The sequence below is a fragment of the Phascolarctos cinereus genome, unplaced genomic scaffold, assembly GCF_003287225.1.
Source record: "Phascolarctos cinereus isolate Bilbo 61053 unplaced genomic scaffold, phaCin_HiC Scaffold_2;HRSCAF=192, whole genome shotgun sequence".
Classification (NCBI taxonomy): Eukaryota; Metazoa; Chordata; class Mammalia; order Diprotodontia; family Phascolarctidae; genus Phascolarctos; species Phascolarctos cinereus.
The window spans coordinates 268915251-268930867 of NW_027555625.1; the positions used below are offsets into that span (position 1 = coordinate 268915251).

At 47.8% G+C, this 15617-nt stretch overlaps 2 protein-coding genes across 3 annotated transcripts; one reads left to right on the forward strand and one right to left on the reverse strand.

Annotated features, from left to right (window-relative positions):
• Positions 1-76: 76 nt before the first annotated feature.
• On the forward strand, positions 77-5189 carry PTRH1 (peptidyl-tRNA hydrolase 1 homolog). 2 transcript variants are annotated; one of them, XM_020965466.2, is made up of 5 exons: positions 77-338; positions 2899-3118; positions 3372-3471; positions 3795-3840; positions 4674-5189. In XM_020965466.2, exons 1-5 carry the CDS (start codon positions 243-245, stop codon positions 4863-4865), a joined length of 654 nt encoding a protein of 217 aa, XP_020821125.1. In that variant the 5' UTR covers positions 77-242; the 3' UTR covers positions 4866-5189. The 2 variants fall into 2 exon arrangements, with proteins under 2 accessions (XP_020821125.1, XP_020821126.1); XM_020965467.2 differs by having other exon boundaries at positions 2899-3060; positions 3377-3471.
• Positions 5117-14754, reverse strand: LOC110193599 (cilia- and flagella-associated protein 157-like). Its single transcript, XM_078149169.1, is given in 13 exon segments — positions 5117-5315; positions 5482-5617; positions 6051-6073; positions 6076-6231; positions 7547-7563; positions 7566-7696; positions 8180-8310; positions 9213-9480; positions 9912-10065; positions 13318-13476; positions 13479-13526; positions 13529-13587; positions 14579-14754. Coding segments are annotated over 13 exon segments (1635 nt in total). The 3' UTR covers positions 5117-5138.
• Between the last annotated feature and the right edge of the window lie 863 nt (positions 14755-15617).

Below are 15617 nucleotides of genomic sequence, written 5' to 3' on the forward strand. Positions count from 1 at the left end.
ACGCTCCCCCTCCCCCCAGCGGACCGGCGCCCGCGCGCCGCGCCGATGAGGACAGTGCGCAGGCGCCACCCGCGCCCGCTCCGGACTGCTCCGGGGGCAGGCAGGGACGGGGTGGTCATCCCGGGGAGGAGGGACGGGGCCAGGCCCTAATTGGTCGCTCGCCGCGCTGACGTCGAGGGGCGGGACCCTCGTGGTGAATGGGGGCCGCCTGTGTGTAAGAGGAGGAGGTTCGGAAGGAAGACATGAATCGCTCGGGGCTCGGGCTCTTGTGGAGCCGGCTGAGCCGGGGGATGAGCCGAGCCGGCCCAGAACCGCGGCCTCCTGGGAAGAGGTGGCTGGTGAGTGTGCGGGGGAGGGCGGGAAGCTTCCCGGGCTGGAGGGTACGAGAGGAGGGGTGGGGTTAAAGGGACCCCCGACCCCCCGCCGCGCCGGGAGCCTGCGATGCCCGGGCCCCATCTCCCTGGGTGACCGTAGGGAGAACTGGAGGCTACTCCGGAGTTCACTTTACAGTTAAGGAAGCTGAGCCACCCTCCCAAGTCCAGTGACTTGCCTAAAGACTCACGAGTAGTCATTGGCAGAAGCTGGATTCGAACCGCGGTCCTCTTCCTCCACTTTAATGTACTCTTGCACCCCGGGGATGGGGTGGGTGGGCGTGGGGGATTCGAGAGGAGGCTTCCTTTGGTCTCACATTTATGAAGTGAGTGTCTAATGGGTACAGAAGAAAACGTGCTAAGTACTAGGAGACTTACAAAGTTTGGGTGAGCCATGATCCTTGCACTAAAGCAGGTTTATAATCTGGGGACCCATGAATTTGTTTGGGGGCAGGGAAAGACAGCTCTAATTTAACTCATCTCTAAATGAAATCTGGCATTTATTTCAATTATGAATTTTTTAAAATTATGAGAAGGCCATAAGAGTCACCAAAGGGGTCCATGACAGCAAAAAAAAAAAAGTTAAGGACCTCTGCAGCCTGCTAGGATAGGATACAAATCGTATCTCGTGTAATAGTGCATATTATAGCTGTAATATCTAATAATATATATTATTAAAGACTAACAAACAATGCTTTGGGAGGTCCGAGGGTCATTGTCAGCTTCAAGAAGGCTTCATTTAAGTTCAAAAAAGAGCCCCAATTGGTGAAGAGAGGGAAGGATGATATGCCAGGAAGGAAGAGGGATAGGTTAAGCAAAGAGATAGAGGCATGAGAGGATGTGGAGCAGAGTATTTTTTTAACCGGTTGTAAAAGAGGGGAGAAAAATGAGATGAGGCAAGAAAGGAGAGGGTGATACCAGGTTGGGAAGATTCTTGAATACTAGACATTGAAGGGTTAAATATTACTCACCAGTTAATAGAGAACCACTGAACATTTTTGAGCAGAAAATTGATCAGAAAAAATCTCTAGATGAGAAAGATTATTTGGGCCATATTAAATAGGATGGATTGGAACAGGGGAGAGAGAGAGAGAGATCTGAAGTTGCTGTGATAAACCAGGCAGGTGGTGGTAAGGATCTGACTATACTCAGTGATACCAATAGGAATAGGAAAAAAAAAAAAGACTTCCCGAGATGATTTGGAGAAGTTCTCCACAGAGCTTGTTAACTGATTGTGAGAGGTCAGAGTCAAAGAGAAGCCCACAGGTTATGCTTAGCTGGCTGAGTGGTGCTACTAGTGCCATCAAGTGAGGAGGTCAGAGTAGGTTTTGGGGAAAAAATGGAATGAGGTCATTTCTGGAAATGTTGAATTTGAGGTGCCTTTGGAACATCCAGGTGGAGATGGGCTGGCAGGAATTAGCAGTGCTCAAAAAGAGAGAGGTCAGGGTTGGAGGTACAGATCTGGGAATTATCTGTCTAGAGGTGGTTGTGGAGCTGTCAGAGGAAATTGTGAAGAAAGTATAAAGACAAAGGGTCCCCCAGCTTGGGGAATATTCCGTATTAGGGATATAGGAAGAGCATAAGAAACCTTATGGGAAGAGGAAGAACAGTTAGACTGGAGGAAGACCCAGGAGAGTGTGATAACTAAAGCAGGCAGGCAGTAAGCATTTATTAAGCACCTACTATTGTACCAGGCACTGTGCTAAGTTCATGGTGAAGGAAAGGAAAAAGATAGCCTCTGATCTCAGGGAATTCACAGTCTAACATGAGAGCTGACATGAAAACAACTATGTATAAAGAAGATATATCCAATGTATATATGGGGGATCAGGAAAGGCTTCTCGTAGATGGAGTTTTAGCTCAGACTTGAAGAAAGTCAAGGAAGCGGAGATGAGGAGGCAGAGCATTCCACTCCTAGGGAGGTGCAGTGCCTTATGGTAGGAGCAGCCAGAAGGCCAGTGTCACTGGATCGCCAGAGTACTTTGGGGGGGGGGGGTAAGAAGATGAAATGTAGGAAGGGGCCAGGTCATGAAGAGCTTTGAGTGCCAGAGGATTTTTATATTCAATACTAGAGGTGAGAGTGAGCCTACAGTTTATTGAATAGGGAGGTGACATGGTCAGACCTGTTCTTTAGGAAGATTAATTGGACAGCTGAATGGAGATGGATGGGAGGAGGGAGACACTGAGGCAGAGAGGTCAACCAGAAGGCTATTGCAGTAGTCCAGGTAGGAGGTGATGAGGCAGCAGTGTCAGAGAAGGGGATATAAATGTTAGAAAGGTAAAGTCAGTAGAATTTGGGGCAGCAGAGCAACTGGGCTAGTCAGCAATGCCAGAAGGAATAGGGAGAGGTCTAGGAGAATGAGGCCTGGGGCAGGGGGAAAGCCTTTGTATTTGATGATTAGCTCGATGGTAACCTTAGAACAGTTTCAGTAGAGGGGTGGGAGGAAGCCCAACTGCAGGGAGTTCAAGAGAACGTGGGTGGGTAGTGAGGAAGAAGAGGGCAGCCCAGTTCTTCTTTGACCTACAGGTGGCCGGCCTGGGCAACTACAGGTTGCAGGGCACACGGCACAGTGTGGGCATGGCTGTGCTGAACCAGCTGGCCAAGCACCTGAATGTAGCTGACCAGTGGAAGAGACAGCGTCAGTGCTGTGCAGATGTGGCCATCGCCCGCCTTGGAGAGGCTGAGCTGGTGCTTCTCAAACCCCGCCAATTCATGAATGTTAATGGGCACAGTGTGGCCCAGGCTGGTGAGAGATCAGGGATCAGTAGGGCTCCCCCCTGCCCAGCCTTGGGGGAGGAGGGATTGCTGGCACGTGGTTCTGATTCCCTAGCTTCTGTCCCCTAAACATTTATTAAATGCTGGGTTTCTCCCTAGAGATAACTTCATGGCAGAGGCTAATGAGAGTGCTGGATTGTTTTAGCTGGTGGGGAGGTGGTATATAGTAAATCCTGGTTCTCGGCGTCCTCCCTCATCCATCTTACTCTTGTTTCTCTGGGAAGCCAAGATGTATCAGCTGGCAGCCGAAGACATCTACTTGGTACATGACGAGCTGGACAAGCCACTGGGGAAGCTAGCCATGAAGTTGGGGGGCAGTGCAAGGTGAGGGAGCCAGGGTCCTCAGAGAACCTTGCCACCCCCAAAAGATTCCCATGTTGGGGCCAAGGAAGGAAATACTTCGCCCTGTGAGTGTTAACCCCAATTTTCCCATCTGTAAAAAATGAGTGTGCTAATCACTGCCATATTTCCTTAGAGATGTTAGAAAGAGGGCATGAGGCTTACGCGTCTTTTGTACTGTCATTGAAGAAGTTGTACTGTCCTTGAGTCTCCTTATCTTCCCACTCTGTCTTTCCCCTTGCCCCTGTCCCTGCCCTTTCCTCTAATGAATTTCTGACACTTGTTCTTTCTGGGTTTTGTCTTAAAAGCGGTCACAACGGGGTACGATCCTGCATCAACTGTCTCAACTCAAATGTAAGTCTTTCCCCCAGGGGTAATGTAGCATTTCCCTAGGGCTAATGGTCTCTGCTGCAGCCTGTGTGCCCCATCAGTTCCCCATGCTCTGAGACCTTAGTGCTGAGGTGAGGGTTGTTTGTTTTTTTTTTTATAGGCAGTTGGGGTTAAGTGACTTGCCCAGGGTCACACAGCTAGTAAGTGTCAAGTGTTTGTTCTGAGGCCGGATTTGAACTCAGGTCCTCCTGACTTCAGGGTCATTGCTCTATCCACTGCGCCACCTAGCTGCCCCTGAGGTGAGGATTTTGAAGGGAGCTGGTGACAGCCTCAGTCCTGGTCTTGCTGTCCTCCTGTGCATGTCCGTCTTCCTGATTCACCAGGACTAGCCACATGGTACTGTGCAGAAGAAGAGAGTAGTAGTGGGGGCAGCTAGGTGGCGCAGTGGATAGAGCACTGGCCCTGGATTCAGGAGGACCTGAGTTCAAATGTGGCCTCGGACACATGACACTTACTAGCTGTGTGACCCTGGGCAAGTCACTTAACCCTCTTGCCTAGCAAAAAAAAAAAAAGAAGAAGAAGAGAGTAGTAGCCTGGCATTCCAGCATTAGTCCCCACGCCTGTCAAAGGGTCGCTCTGCTGTTTGCCTCACCCCTATAACAGTATTCCTTCCATCTCTTCTGGGTCTCATTCCTCATCCTGCCTTGAGGGCCTGCTGGCACAGCTTTGCAGTGGTACTCGAGTAGGGGCTTCAAGGTAGAGAGCTGGGGGTTAAGCAGGAGGCCATAATAAGCAGAGCCTTCTGCTTCTGGGTAGGCAGCTGCCAGCGCTGTGCCACTCACCCCTCTAATCTACAGGTCATGCCCCGGCTCCGAGTAGGCATCGGGCGACCAACCCACCCAGGGGCCGTGGAGCAGTATGTGTTGGACAGGTTCACAGCAGCCGAGCAGGAACGGCTACCCCCACTTCTGGAGCAGGCGACGGAGGTGCTCCTCAGCCACATTCGCCAGCGGAGCCTAGCGGGGACCGCATGCACAAGCCCCTCTTGACATGACATAACCCACCATGGTGGGCTAGGGGACAACTCATAAAGGACTGTTCCTCTGAACAGGGCACCAGCAGCCTCTCCTTGCCTTGCTGGAGTAGCACACAGGGCAGAGCCTTGGTATTCCAGCCCCACTGGGGAGAGCCTTGGTCCAGGCTTGAGGTAAAGTGCAGTGAGGATGATGGCCCTGGGTTCACATGACCCACATTGGTGCACTCGCCCCACCCTCCCACATGAGGCCTACCCATACCTGTGTAATCACAAATTTATGGGACATTTAATTATTCTCCTGTCCCTCCCCAGGGAATAAAGGTTTGTCTTCCAAGGATGAAGCTTCCTCCTCTGTTTCCTTCTCTGTAGGGTCTGAGAGCACAGAGGAGGCAGAAAAGAGTTGTCTCTTCCTCAAGGTGATAGCAGGCAGCATGGGCTGTCTGAAGGAGTTTGGAAAGGAAGCCTGAAAAAAGAAAATTGAGGGAAGGTGATATCTGAGCTATATTCTCCTTAGTTCCACCCCTTTCTTCTCTCCGTGCTCCCTACCAGCAGATGACAGGGCTCTTCTCTGTCTCCATCATTCCTTTCCCTCCTGCTTCCCCTCTCAGTACCTCAGGGGCAGTAGATACCTTGAAATTTCTGAGACGAGTGGTTTGGGATAATATCTGGATGTCTTTTGGGTTGAAGGGGATGTGGGTTGACAGGCCCGACAGGCTATACGGCATGCTCTTGGTCAGCTGATGGATGGGTTTGAAGTTCTCACATCTGAGAGGGTGACAAGTCAGGGCCATGAAGTCCAGCAAAGGAACAGATACTGCAACGGTGACAGCCCCTGCCCCCACCCACCCTTTGGCATCCTTTAAAGGCCATTGAGAATCCCTCTCCCATGAAGATTTTTGAGCACCACTCTATCCCCTAGTGATCTCTTTTTAGACTAGGCTGGACAGTGTGGTACAGTAGTTATAACACAGGACTTGGAGTCAGGAAACTAATATGGTTCAAATCCTGCCTCAGATACTTATTAGATGTGTGACCATGGGTAAAGTCACTCAATCTTATAGGGACCCAATTTCCTCTTCTGTAAAATGATGATAATAATAGACAACCTACCTCTGAAATTTGGTAAAGCACTTGGGCAAACCTCATTGCACAATATGAATGTGAATCATTAATAATAGTACTGTCGGTAACTGCTCACCTCTGCTGCAGTGTCTTTGTGAAAAGCCATGAGCTTTTTGTTGGAGTCTGATGAACTGAGCCACATGTGGCCCGAGGACCACAGCATGGCTCAGTACGGACATCAGCTGGTGCAGCGTCTCCTTCTGCGCCATCTGGAAGAGCACATCCAACTGGCCATCCTCAGAGGGTTCAGGGTGCATCTGGGGGAGGCAAGTCAAAGGTATAAGAGGAGGTCAGAACATGCTTGACACAGACACACACAAACTCCAGCTGTGTTGCATCCTGACCCTGCAATTATGTATGCAGCCCATTGATTTTGGCCCCAAAGTGCTTTCCTTACATTGACCACTCGAACCACCCTGGGCAGGAGGGTAGGGGAAAGGGGTAGGGGCAGGCAGGAAGAGACTAAGCCCAGAGAGAGAAAGCAACTTGTCCAAGATCACACAGCAGAGCTAGGACTAGACCCCAGGGCTCCTGACTCCCAGGCTGGACTTTCGAAAATAAAACAAAGCAAATACATTTTTGCTGAGTCCTATACTGAAAGGCAATTTGTAGTGATTCCTTTTGTGAAGTGAAAATTCCTAAATTCAGAGACAGAATCAGAGTACAAAAGTGTCTGGCTGGATTAACCAGCCATTGGCCTAGCCAGAACAGTCACTTTATCTCTCTGAAGCTCATAAACTTTGCATTTCCTTCAGGGAATTCTACCAATGTACCCTGTTTATTTGGAAATGAATGTAAAATGAGGCTGTAGTTAAAGTAGGGCCTTGCATATGTAAAGCATATATCTATATATATGGCCTGTATGCCCCAGGTCCTCCCTGAGAGGCTAGCTACAGCTTGGGAGTGTAAAGTGTTAACTACCTTATTGCTTTGCCAAAAACAAACTTTATCACGAGGATCTTGCCACACATCAACAAACATGAACATTTCCCCATAGGGAGAACAGAAAAAGAGGACTATATATGAAACTACAGATCTCCAATGTGAGGAAAGCAAGTTTTAAATTCATGTTTCAGATTGAACATGTTCCAACTCTGCCCTAATTGTCTGAAGTTCCCTTCTGCTCTCTGTATTTTTTAAAAGTGCCATTGATGTTATTTTCGTGTGTGTGTGTATCTTGTGTGTATCATTACTAACTCCGCCTCCAAATAAAAGCCCTCCCTTTTACAAATAAAATAAATCAAGCAAAACATCTGTTCATTGGCTGTCTCATCCTGAACCTGCAGTCTAGAAGTGTCAAACTGGCTCAATGAACCACATTAAAATGTAACTGGAAAATGTTTAATAAAATAAACATACAACACAACATAGATAATGTTGATTTGTGGTTTTCTAGGTTGATATGAGGCCAGCGGGGATTTGTTTCTATTTAAGTTTAACACCATTACCATAGTCCCTCACCTCTGCCAAGAGGCAGGAAGCATGATTTTATCAATTGTTCTTAATAGAAGACCACCCCTCATGGCCATTAGCCTGTGGCCAGGGTTGCTGTCCCTTGCAGGGAAGCCTCACCGACAGTAGATCCCGAGCAGGAATCTGGCTTGGGTCAGCACCTGTTCCACACTGTGACTTTGCTTCTGCTCCCTTTCCAGCTCCTCAGTCAGTTTTTTTGCTTTCACCTGGTTGTGCCTGAGCTTCATCTGTAGCTTCTCCACGTCATTCCTGGGGAGGGTCAGATGAGGGATCATGGAGTCTTGCTCACCCACTTCCCCAATCCCTCCCAGTCCAGGTGTAAAGGAGGGAGGCCTAGGGCAGGACTGTATTATCCTAGAATTGCTTAGATTGCTCCTCCAACAACCAGATAATCTTTTCCCCAAAATCTCTGATTTCAAGAGGAGAACAGCCTCAAGAGGCCATTCGGTCATGCTTACCCGTTCCCATTTTATTTTACAGATGCAGAGACTGAGGATCAGAGAGGTGACATTACAGAGCCAGGGCTAGAACCACAGGTCCTTGACATCCAATCCCAGTTTTTATTTAACATGTATGTTAGGACATGTAAAGCCTTTCACTGTAATTTGCAGAAGCCTCACTTGGTCAGCACCCTGGGTGGGCAGGGCTGGAACCCTGGCTTCAGACACTAAGTGCCTAACTCCCTGGGTTGAATTTTCAGTGGCCCAGACCCCTTGAATGAGGGCGGCCTACCTCAGGTCTTGGTTGTCCTGCTGCAACTGCTGGAAAGCCATCTCCACCTGCTCCAGCATGGCCCTTATCTTTGCAGCTTCTTCCATTCTCTGCTGCTGTTCCTCACACTTTTTGGCCAGAAACCATATCAGCTAGGGTGGTAATAATGACAGTTAGCATTTCCATAGCGTTTTAAGGTTTACAAAGCACTTTATACAGAGAGATACATAAAGATGAAGAAACTGAGGCAAAGGTTAAGCGACAGCATTTAAGGCAGAATTGGGACTCGGGTCTTCCTGACTCCAAGTCCAGTGCTCTATCCACTGCACCATCTATCTGTGTAGGTTGTTGTGGGGAAGAAGATGTGATGATGGGCTTTATGGGTGACATACAGACCAATGGGAAAGGGCTGCCGCTCTGCCCCTACAGGTTCCTACAGGCCACCCCATTCCCATACCCTGCTCCCCCAAGTCCTTCGTATTTCTCCAGATAGTTTCACTGCTGTGGGGAAGTCACATGATAGGCTTTCCCTCCCTCTCCTTACATTTTTATTCAAGTGAATTACCCATGCCCTCTGTCTAGAATGGTCTACATCAGAAGGAAGTATAGAAAAGGGAAGGCCACAGAGGAAGGTGGTAGAGTGAAGAGGTTAGCAAAGGGTGGGCCAGAGCTGCCTCTTTCTAAGTCTACCCATCCCCCGTCTTTATTGGACAGCTCCCCCACTCTCTTTAGCTTAGGACTGAACACACAGAAAATAATCATGCCTAATACATTTAGAATTGTAAAGGCCTAGAGAAATCCAAGGAAAAATATGTGAAATTCCCTGCCCTACCCCCCCACCACCATTCTCAGGAAGAAATAAGCCATGAGGGGTGGGAGGAGAAGGAGAATGTTTATTCCCCCAAAATGTTTCCACTCCCCACAATCCACCCTCCCCACGGTCTTCTCATTTCTACAAGGGATGAATTCAGATCCCATGGGAAAGGCAAAGATGTTAGAGTCCCTGGCTCCCAAGCCCCCAAGGCAAGGCAGCCTCTGATAGGCTAGATGTTACCTTGAGGCGACTCATTCTATCATTAGACATCATCTTCTTGTTGCTCTCCAGCAAGTCCAGCTGCTTGCTTATCTCCTTCGTGACTCCTTTCAGGTCCTCATTCTCGTCGAATAGCTGTAGACTTTGGTTGGACACTTTGGCCAGTTCTGTGGTCACTGCCATGTTCTCTTGGATTACCTTCTTGGTTGTCTCTGATATCTGGAGAGCGGACACCTTGCGAAAGTCGATTGCCACCTTGTTCACTCGCTGGACTATTTCCTTTTTCAGTCTGCGGTTTGGGGAGATGGAGAGGGAGTCCTCCTAGGGTTCAGAGTCCTAGATATGCCCAGAAGGCAGTTTCCAATACCTTCCCTCTCCCAAACCACATTCTGTGATCTTGGATCCCTCACTCCCTTTCCCCAGTGCCTTGCTAAACTGGACATCAGCAGAGCTGGAAGGAGTCTTAGAAATCTAGTCCCACACCCTCCTTTTACAGAGGAGGAAACTGAGGCCAAGGGAGGGGAAGTGACTTGTGCAATGTCAAACAGCTAATAAAGGTGGTAATCAATCACTCAGAAGTGCTTCTGAGTTGAGGAACCCAGACCTTAGGTCTGAGTGAATGAAATCAGACTCTTTTGGATGCCCAGGAGATCCTTGCGTCATTGCCCTTCCTAGCCCTTATAGGGTTGGGAGAGAGGCCAAGTATTGAGGAGCTCAGACCTGTCTTTTTCTAACACAGCATCCTTCTCCAGGCAGTAAATCCAGTCCTTGTACTCATCGTGTTCCTTCTTCAGTTGTTCTTCCAGCATGGCAAATTTGGCCATGAGTTCTTCTTTCTGGACCCGGTACTCATCAAGGGAAGCCAGCTTTCCCCCTGCCCAGAGAAGTCCCAGTGAGTCAGCAGACCCCAGCATTCCCAAAGGACTTCAACAGGCCTGGGGAGGGTGGCGTGAGAGGGGTGTGCAGTGTTCTGCCTCTAGATAGATGTTCCTAAGGCCCGCACCTCCAGAACTACCCCCTGTCCCTCTCCCTCCCCTGAAGCTCTTTTGTGACCTGCATCTTATGGATCCAAGCTTATTTCCCACAGCTCTGCTACATGCATCCTCTGCTCTCCCCAAGTCGTCATCTGCATTCTTAATAACTCCCATTTACAGAGCACTTTGAGGGTTACAAAGTGCTTTGCCCACAAGAATCTTGTGGTATAGGAAATTTAAGTAATATTATCCTCATTTTGCCTGTGAGGAAACTAACAGAAAGAAAATTTAAGTGAATTATCCATGGACACAGCTACTAAGTGTCAGAGACAATATTTGAAGTCTGGCACACTGACTTTAAGTTCAAGGTGCTTTCCTCTAATCTAGGCTGCCTACCTATATTGTTCCTTGCACAGAACAATGATTCCCTGTAAGAACCTTTCCCAGCCCTTGCTCATGCAGAGCCCTCCTCCTGGACCACCCTCCCTCCTTCCTTCCGTTTATTTAAATTTTACTCATTTTTCAAGACCCACTTCAAATCCCACCTCTTCCCACCAAGGCCTCCCTGTTTGTTCCATTGCACACTGATGTCTCCCTTGTAAGAAATCCTACAGCATTTCTGTAAAACACAACTATAACATATAAGAATGATTGTTTAACAAACAGACCATAACTTAGATATTCAAATGAGTGCTATCCCCCTTCAAAGTGGTCCCTTTGCGAGATTGGACTTGGGAGCTTCTCTTTCGGAATGATTTTTCTCTTTGGCCCATTCTTTTTAAATAACCTCAATGGTGGCATACCGTTATTCTTTCAACAAACAATCAATCAATAAACACTTATTAAGTCTCTTCTGTGTGCAAGATGAGTGATAGCTCAGCATAGTAGATAGAGGGCTAGCCTTGGAGCTAGGGCTACCTGAACTCGTCCTACCAAGCCCATTCTAGCTGTGTGACAGTGAATGGGTCAGTGCTACCAGGCATCTCCAGAATGCCATTAAATGACAAAGGAGTTGTAGGCAGAGGGAGTTTCTATACAAGGAGTTCCTCCATTCAGTTCTAGTGCCATCTTCTACATCCCAGCCATCCCAGCTACTAGTACCCGCCCTCCCAAAACTACCTTGTGGTTATTCTGTACATATTCTGTATTATGTATGTACATGCTATCTCCCCTGTTAGAATGTAAGCTCCTTAGGGGCAGCTGGGTGGCACAGTGGATAAAGCTCCGGCCTTGGAGTCAGGAGGACCTAGTTCAAATCTGGCCTCAGACCAAACACTTGACACTTACTAGCTGTGTGACCCTGGGCAAGTCACTTAACCTCAATTGCCCCACCAAAAAAAGAAAAGAAAAATGTAAGCTCCTTAAAGGCAGGGACTATCTAATTTCTGTCTTTATATCCCCAGTGTCTGGCACATAGCAGGTGCTTAATAAATGTTTCTTGACTGCTTGTCCCTTTGACAGGCGTGTCTCCTCCACCTCCTCAAGAAAAAAAATATGAAAGACATTTATCTTGGGAACTGGAAAACAAAGAAAAAACCATCAACATGGTTCCAGCCTTCAAATAGTAAGCAGTCTGAGAGAGCAACAATTATACAAAGAGGCATGAGATAAGATAAGGGTAGAGGGTATAAGAAGATATAGACAAAGTACCATAGGAAAATTTGAAGAGTTCAGTCCTGTGTAATAACACCTGATGCTTTCATAACACTTTTTTCTTTTTTTTTTTAGGCAATTGGGGTTAAGTGACTTGCCCAGGGTCATATAGCTAGTAAGTGTCAAGTGTTTGGTCTGAGGCCAGATTTGAACTCAGGTCCTCCTGACTTCAGGCCCGGTGCCCTATCCACTGCACCACCTGCTTTCATAGCACTTTGTACACACTATCTCATTTTGGCCTCACAACAACCCTGTGGGATAGGAACTAATCCATTAGCCCCATTTCGTAGATGAGGAAACTGAGGCTCTGAGAGACTAAGGTTATACAACTAGAAGTGTCAGAGGTTGGATTTGAACTTGTATTCTTGACTCCAAACTCTACCACTCTATCCACTGCGCCACACTGCCTTCCCTTACAAACAGTGTCATGTGACATTAGGTTTTTTACTGAAATGACTGCATCTGTAGTTTGGAAAAAAAAACCATGCTAATTGGGCTTTCACATCTTCCATTAAGATGAGCACCGGCATACTATAGGCTTCATCAGAAGAAAGAACACCACCTTCTGCCTCTGCTTTCTTGACTTTTTAGCAGAAAGGGAACATAATGAGCTTCCTTGGGTGGTAGATTTGATTTTTGGAATCAGCCGTGAGTCATTCATAGCCAAGTCCGATGATGAATGTGGGCGACTGAGCTGGATCACAAATAGGGTGTGATTCTCAAATCATTAAAGCTCATTTTCTGACTCATAAACTGGTTCTTGGTGGCAGCTCCCAAACAGGATTCCAGAAATGTTTTGAGCTAAGGCTGCCTCTTTGGAATGCCTATAGGTATTATCACACACTCTTGAATTTAAAGGCCTTCAATGACTACCCACTGCCTGCTGAGTCTATAATCTGACATTCAAGATCCAATACCCTACCTTTTTAGCCCTAATTAACACTGCTTTCTTGCAGATACCTTATGTTCCAGCCAGAGTGGACAGTTACGGGCCTCTGAACATGTCCTATGTTCCTGTCTTCCATCTTTATTCACCTTTCTCCATATACGTAGGATGGCTTTACCCAACCCCATTTGCCCCATATTGACATCTTAACCTCTCAAGGTTCTATCACATGCTATCTCCTCAATGAAACTGTCTCATCCCTCCCAGCTGAAAGTGACTATACTGGAGTTTGGAAGAAAGGAAGGAAAGAAGGATGGGAGGGAAGGAAGCAAGGAAAGAAGGAAGGAAAGAAGGAAGGAAGACACTCTCTGGGATGTCTAGGTTCTGGTCAGTTTGTTAAAGTCCCATTAACTTCTAGTCACCTTGCCTTGTCAGTACACTATGACTACATCTTATCTCCCCACCTGGACTATGAGCTCACCAAAGGTAGGCACCGACAGTGTCTCTTCTTCCTCCTGTCACCTCCAAGGTGTAGCCTAGCCAGGATTGGGCACATAAATGGTGCTCAGTAAAGATGTGTTGATGTACTGATTGATTTGGGCCCTTCCCTTACCCAGCGAGACATTCTCCGAGATGAGCTGATCTTTAGTCTCCTGGAACTCGTGGCGAACCTGGGCCAGCTGGGCCTCAAAGGCAAACTTTTCCATCTCCTTGGAGATCTGCAACCCCTGAAGCTGTTCATTGAGGTCTGTGATCTCAAACACTCGCTGGTGAGGGAACATTTGAGGAAGGAGACAATTTCCTTTTTATTTTGAGCCAGCTTTCAAACTTAGCCCGGAAGAGTTTATCCTTCACCATCACCTCATCCCATTTCTTTTGATACCTAGAGAAGTAAGGGGTCAGGAGTTTCAGGGGGGCTGAATTGGATGACTTACCCAGAGCTGGCTGAGAAAAGCCCCGGGAGTCTGAGACATTGAGCAGAAAGTCTAAAGGCTGGAAGCATGACTGTTGTTTCTACCTTTCTGGGGAAAACTTCGAATAAGCTCCCTCTGAGTCCTGTTTTAGGGGCATTCAAAATCTATGTTATGATTAATTACAAAACAGATACTATTGGTGGAGGGGAGCACTTCAATACATATTTTAGAATCAAATTTTGAAAGAATTGAGCTAAATCAGATTTACATAAATATCAAATAGCCACTTATGTGATGGTATTTGAGAACAGCACCAAGAAGTCCATCCTTCCCCAAAATATCTGGTTTATGACTCCATTTAGCTCTTTGGGTTAGGCATTGCCCACCCCCATCCCCAATCCCTTTACAATGCAAATCCCTCATTAGAAGAGTAACACAGCAAGTCCCCATTACTTAAATATGAATGAGCTTTTCAGAAAGCTGAGGTTACTCAGTCACCCTAGGCAGAGGAGATAGAACTGCTGAGTGGTGGGAAAGGGCTCAGAAAGACGAGCTGGACAACCCTGAGGTCGGACTGTCAATTTCCCACCATGGCCCAGGGCCCTCCCAGGAGCCAAGCACAGTGACCCCCCAACCCCTGGACTCCTGCTTCCTGGTACTCAGAGCTGGCCTCCGGTACTCCCTGGACTTTCTAACACCCTGCTAGTCAGACCATTAGAGCTGAGAGGGCCCAGGGGTCCATCCATTCCAACCCCTTCATTTTCATTTGTATAGATGGGGAAGCTGAGGCCTGGGGTGAGGGGATAGACTGCTCCATATCCAGAGCTCTTCCCACCAGAGCCAGGAGGGGGACCGAGGGCAGCCCCTCACTCCCAGAGGCCCAGCGTCTGTTGCCCCCATTGCCCCAGCAGACTGTGGAACCCTGGCTGGCTGTTGTCTGTGGCCTCCCGGCTCACTGACTGAACGATCCTCTTCTCCAAGTCCTGGATCTGGATTTGATAAAACTTGCGGATCTCCTCCGTGATGACCTCTTTTGTTGGTTTAGGCGATAGTGGATCACCCTTCTTGCCTTTCTTTTTCCCACCTTCCCCACCTCCTTTTCTCTGCAACTCCCCACTTCCTTTTTTGGGCCCCATGGTGGCTAGGACTTCTAAGGCTTTGGCTACTGCTGCCCCTTTAAAAGGCCAAGCTGTTGCTAAGGAAGCTGCTCCCCACCCCCACACAAGTCCCATACATAGCAACAGGCCAAGAGTAAGGAGATGGATTTAAAGGAGCCCCGTCCCCTCTCAGATCAGTACCTGGGCTTGGACTTGGCTTTACTCATCACTTTTAACTTCTGACCCCACAGGATTGTGATAAAGAAAGGATTTGAGAATATTAAAGTGCTATATAAATTTCTTCTCTCTCCTTTTAAGCTCAGATGTGTGATTTCATTGGTCTAAAGGAACTCCTAGTGAGAAAATTTACTAACTCAAGTCAGTACCTGCTCTGCAATTAATAATCTTAGAGAGCTCCCTAATCAGTTACATGACTTGCCCGGGTCCACACAGCCAGTATGTGTCAGAAGTGCAACTAGAACCCAGGTCTACAGCTTCCTGTCACATGAATGGGAATTCCTGTAATCCCAACCCGGACACCCTCCCATTGAAGTGATAGAGGACCGAAGGACATATTTAGGGGTCTGGAATGCACACAGGCACAAAGGGATAGCCCTCAATTTTCTTCATTCTGGTGATCTTGAAGGGTCCTTCCACACGAGATTTTTGGGGCAACAATATTGAGACAGAAGAGGACCACAGGCCATGATGGTTTCCAAGCTTCTACTGAAGCATGGAAGCTACGGGATAGGTGTAAGATACGCCTTACAATCTAGGGCAGGGTAAGTGTAACCTGAGATCTCCTGGTGGAGGGGGTGTGAAGGTGAAGAGATTTGAGGGAGAGCACAGGATTTTGCATAGGAGCAGACTAGAGTCAAGTGTTAGGGTTGGGGACAGATAAG

What these genes read in the sequence shown, in the direction of transcription:
- PTRH1 (XM_020965466.2), top strand. Translation starts at nt 243, where the DNA reads ATGAATCGCTCGGGGCTCGGGCTCTTGTGGAGCCGGCTGAGCCGGGGG. An exon ending in CTCCTGGGAAGAGGTGGCTG is followed by an intron (nt 339 to 2,898) that starts GTGAGTGTGCGG and finishes TTTGACCTACAG; the next exon opens with GTGGCCGGCCTGGGCAACTA. An exon ending in TCAACTGTCTCAACTCAAAT is followed by an intron (nt 3,841 to 4,673) that starts GTAAGTCTTTCC and finishes TCTAATCTACAG; the next exon opens with GTCATGCCCCGGCTCCGAGT.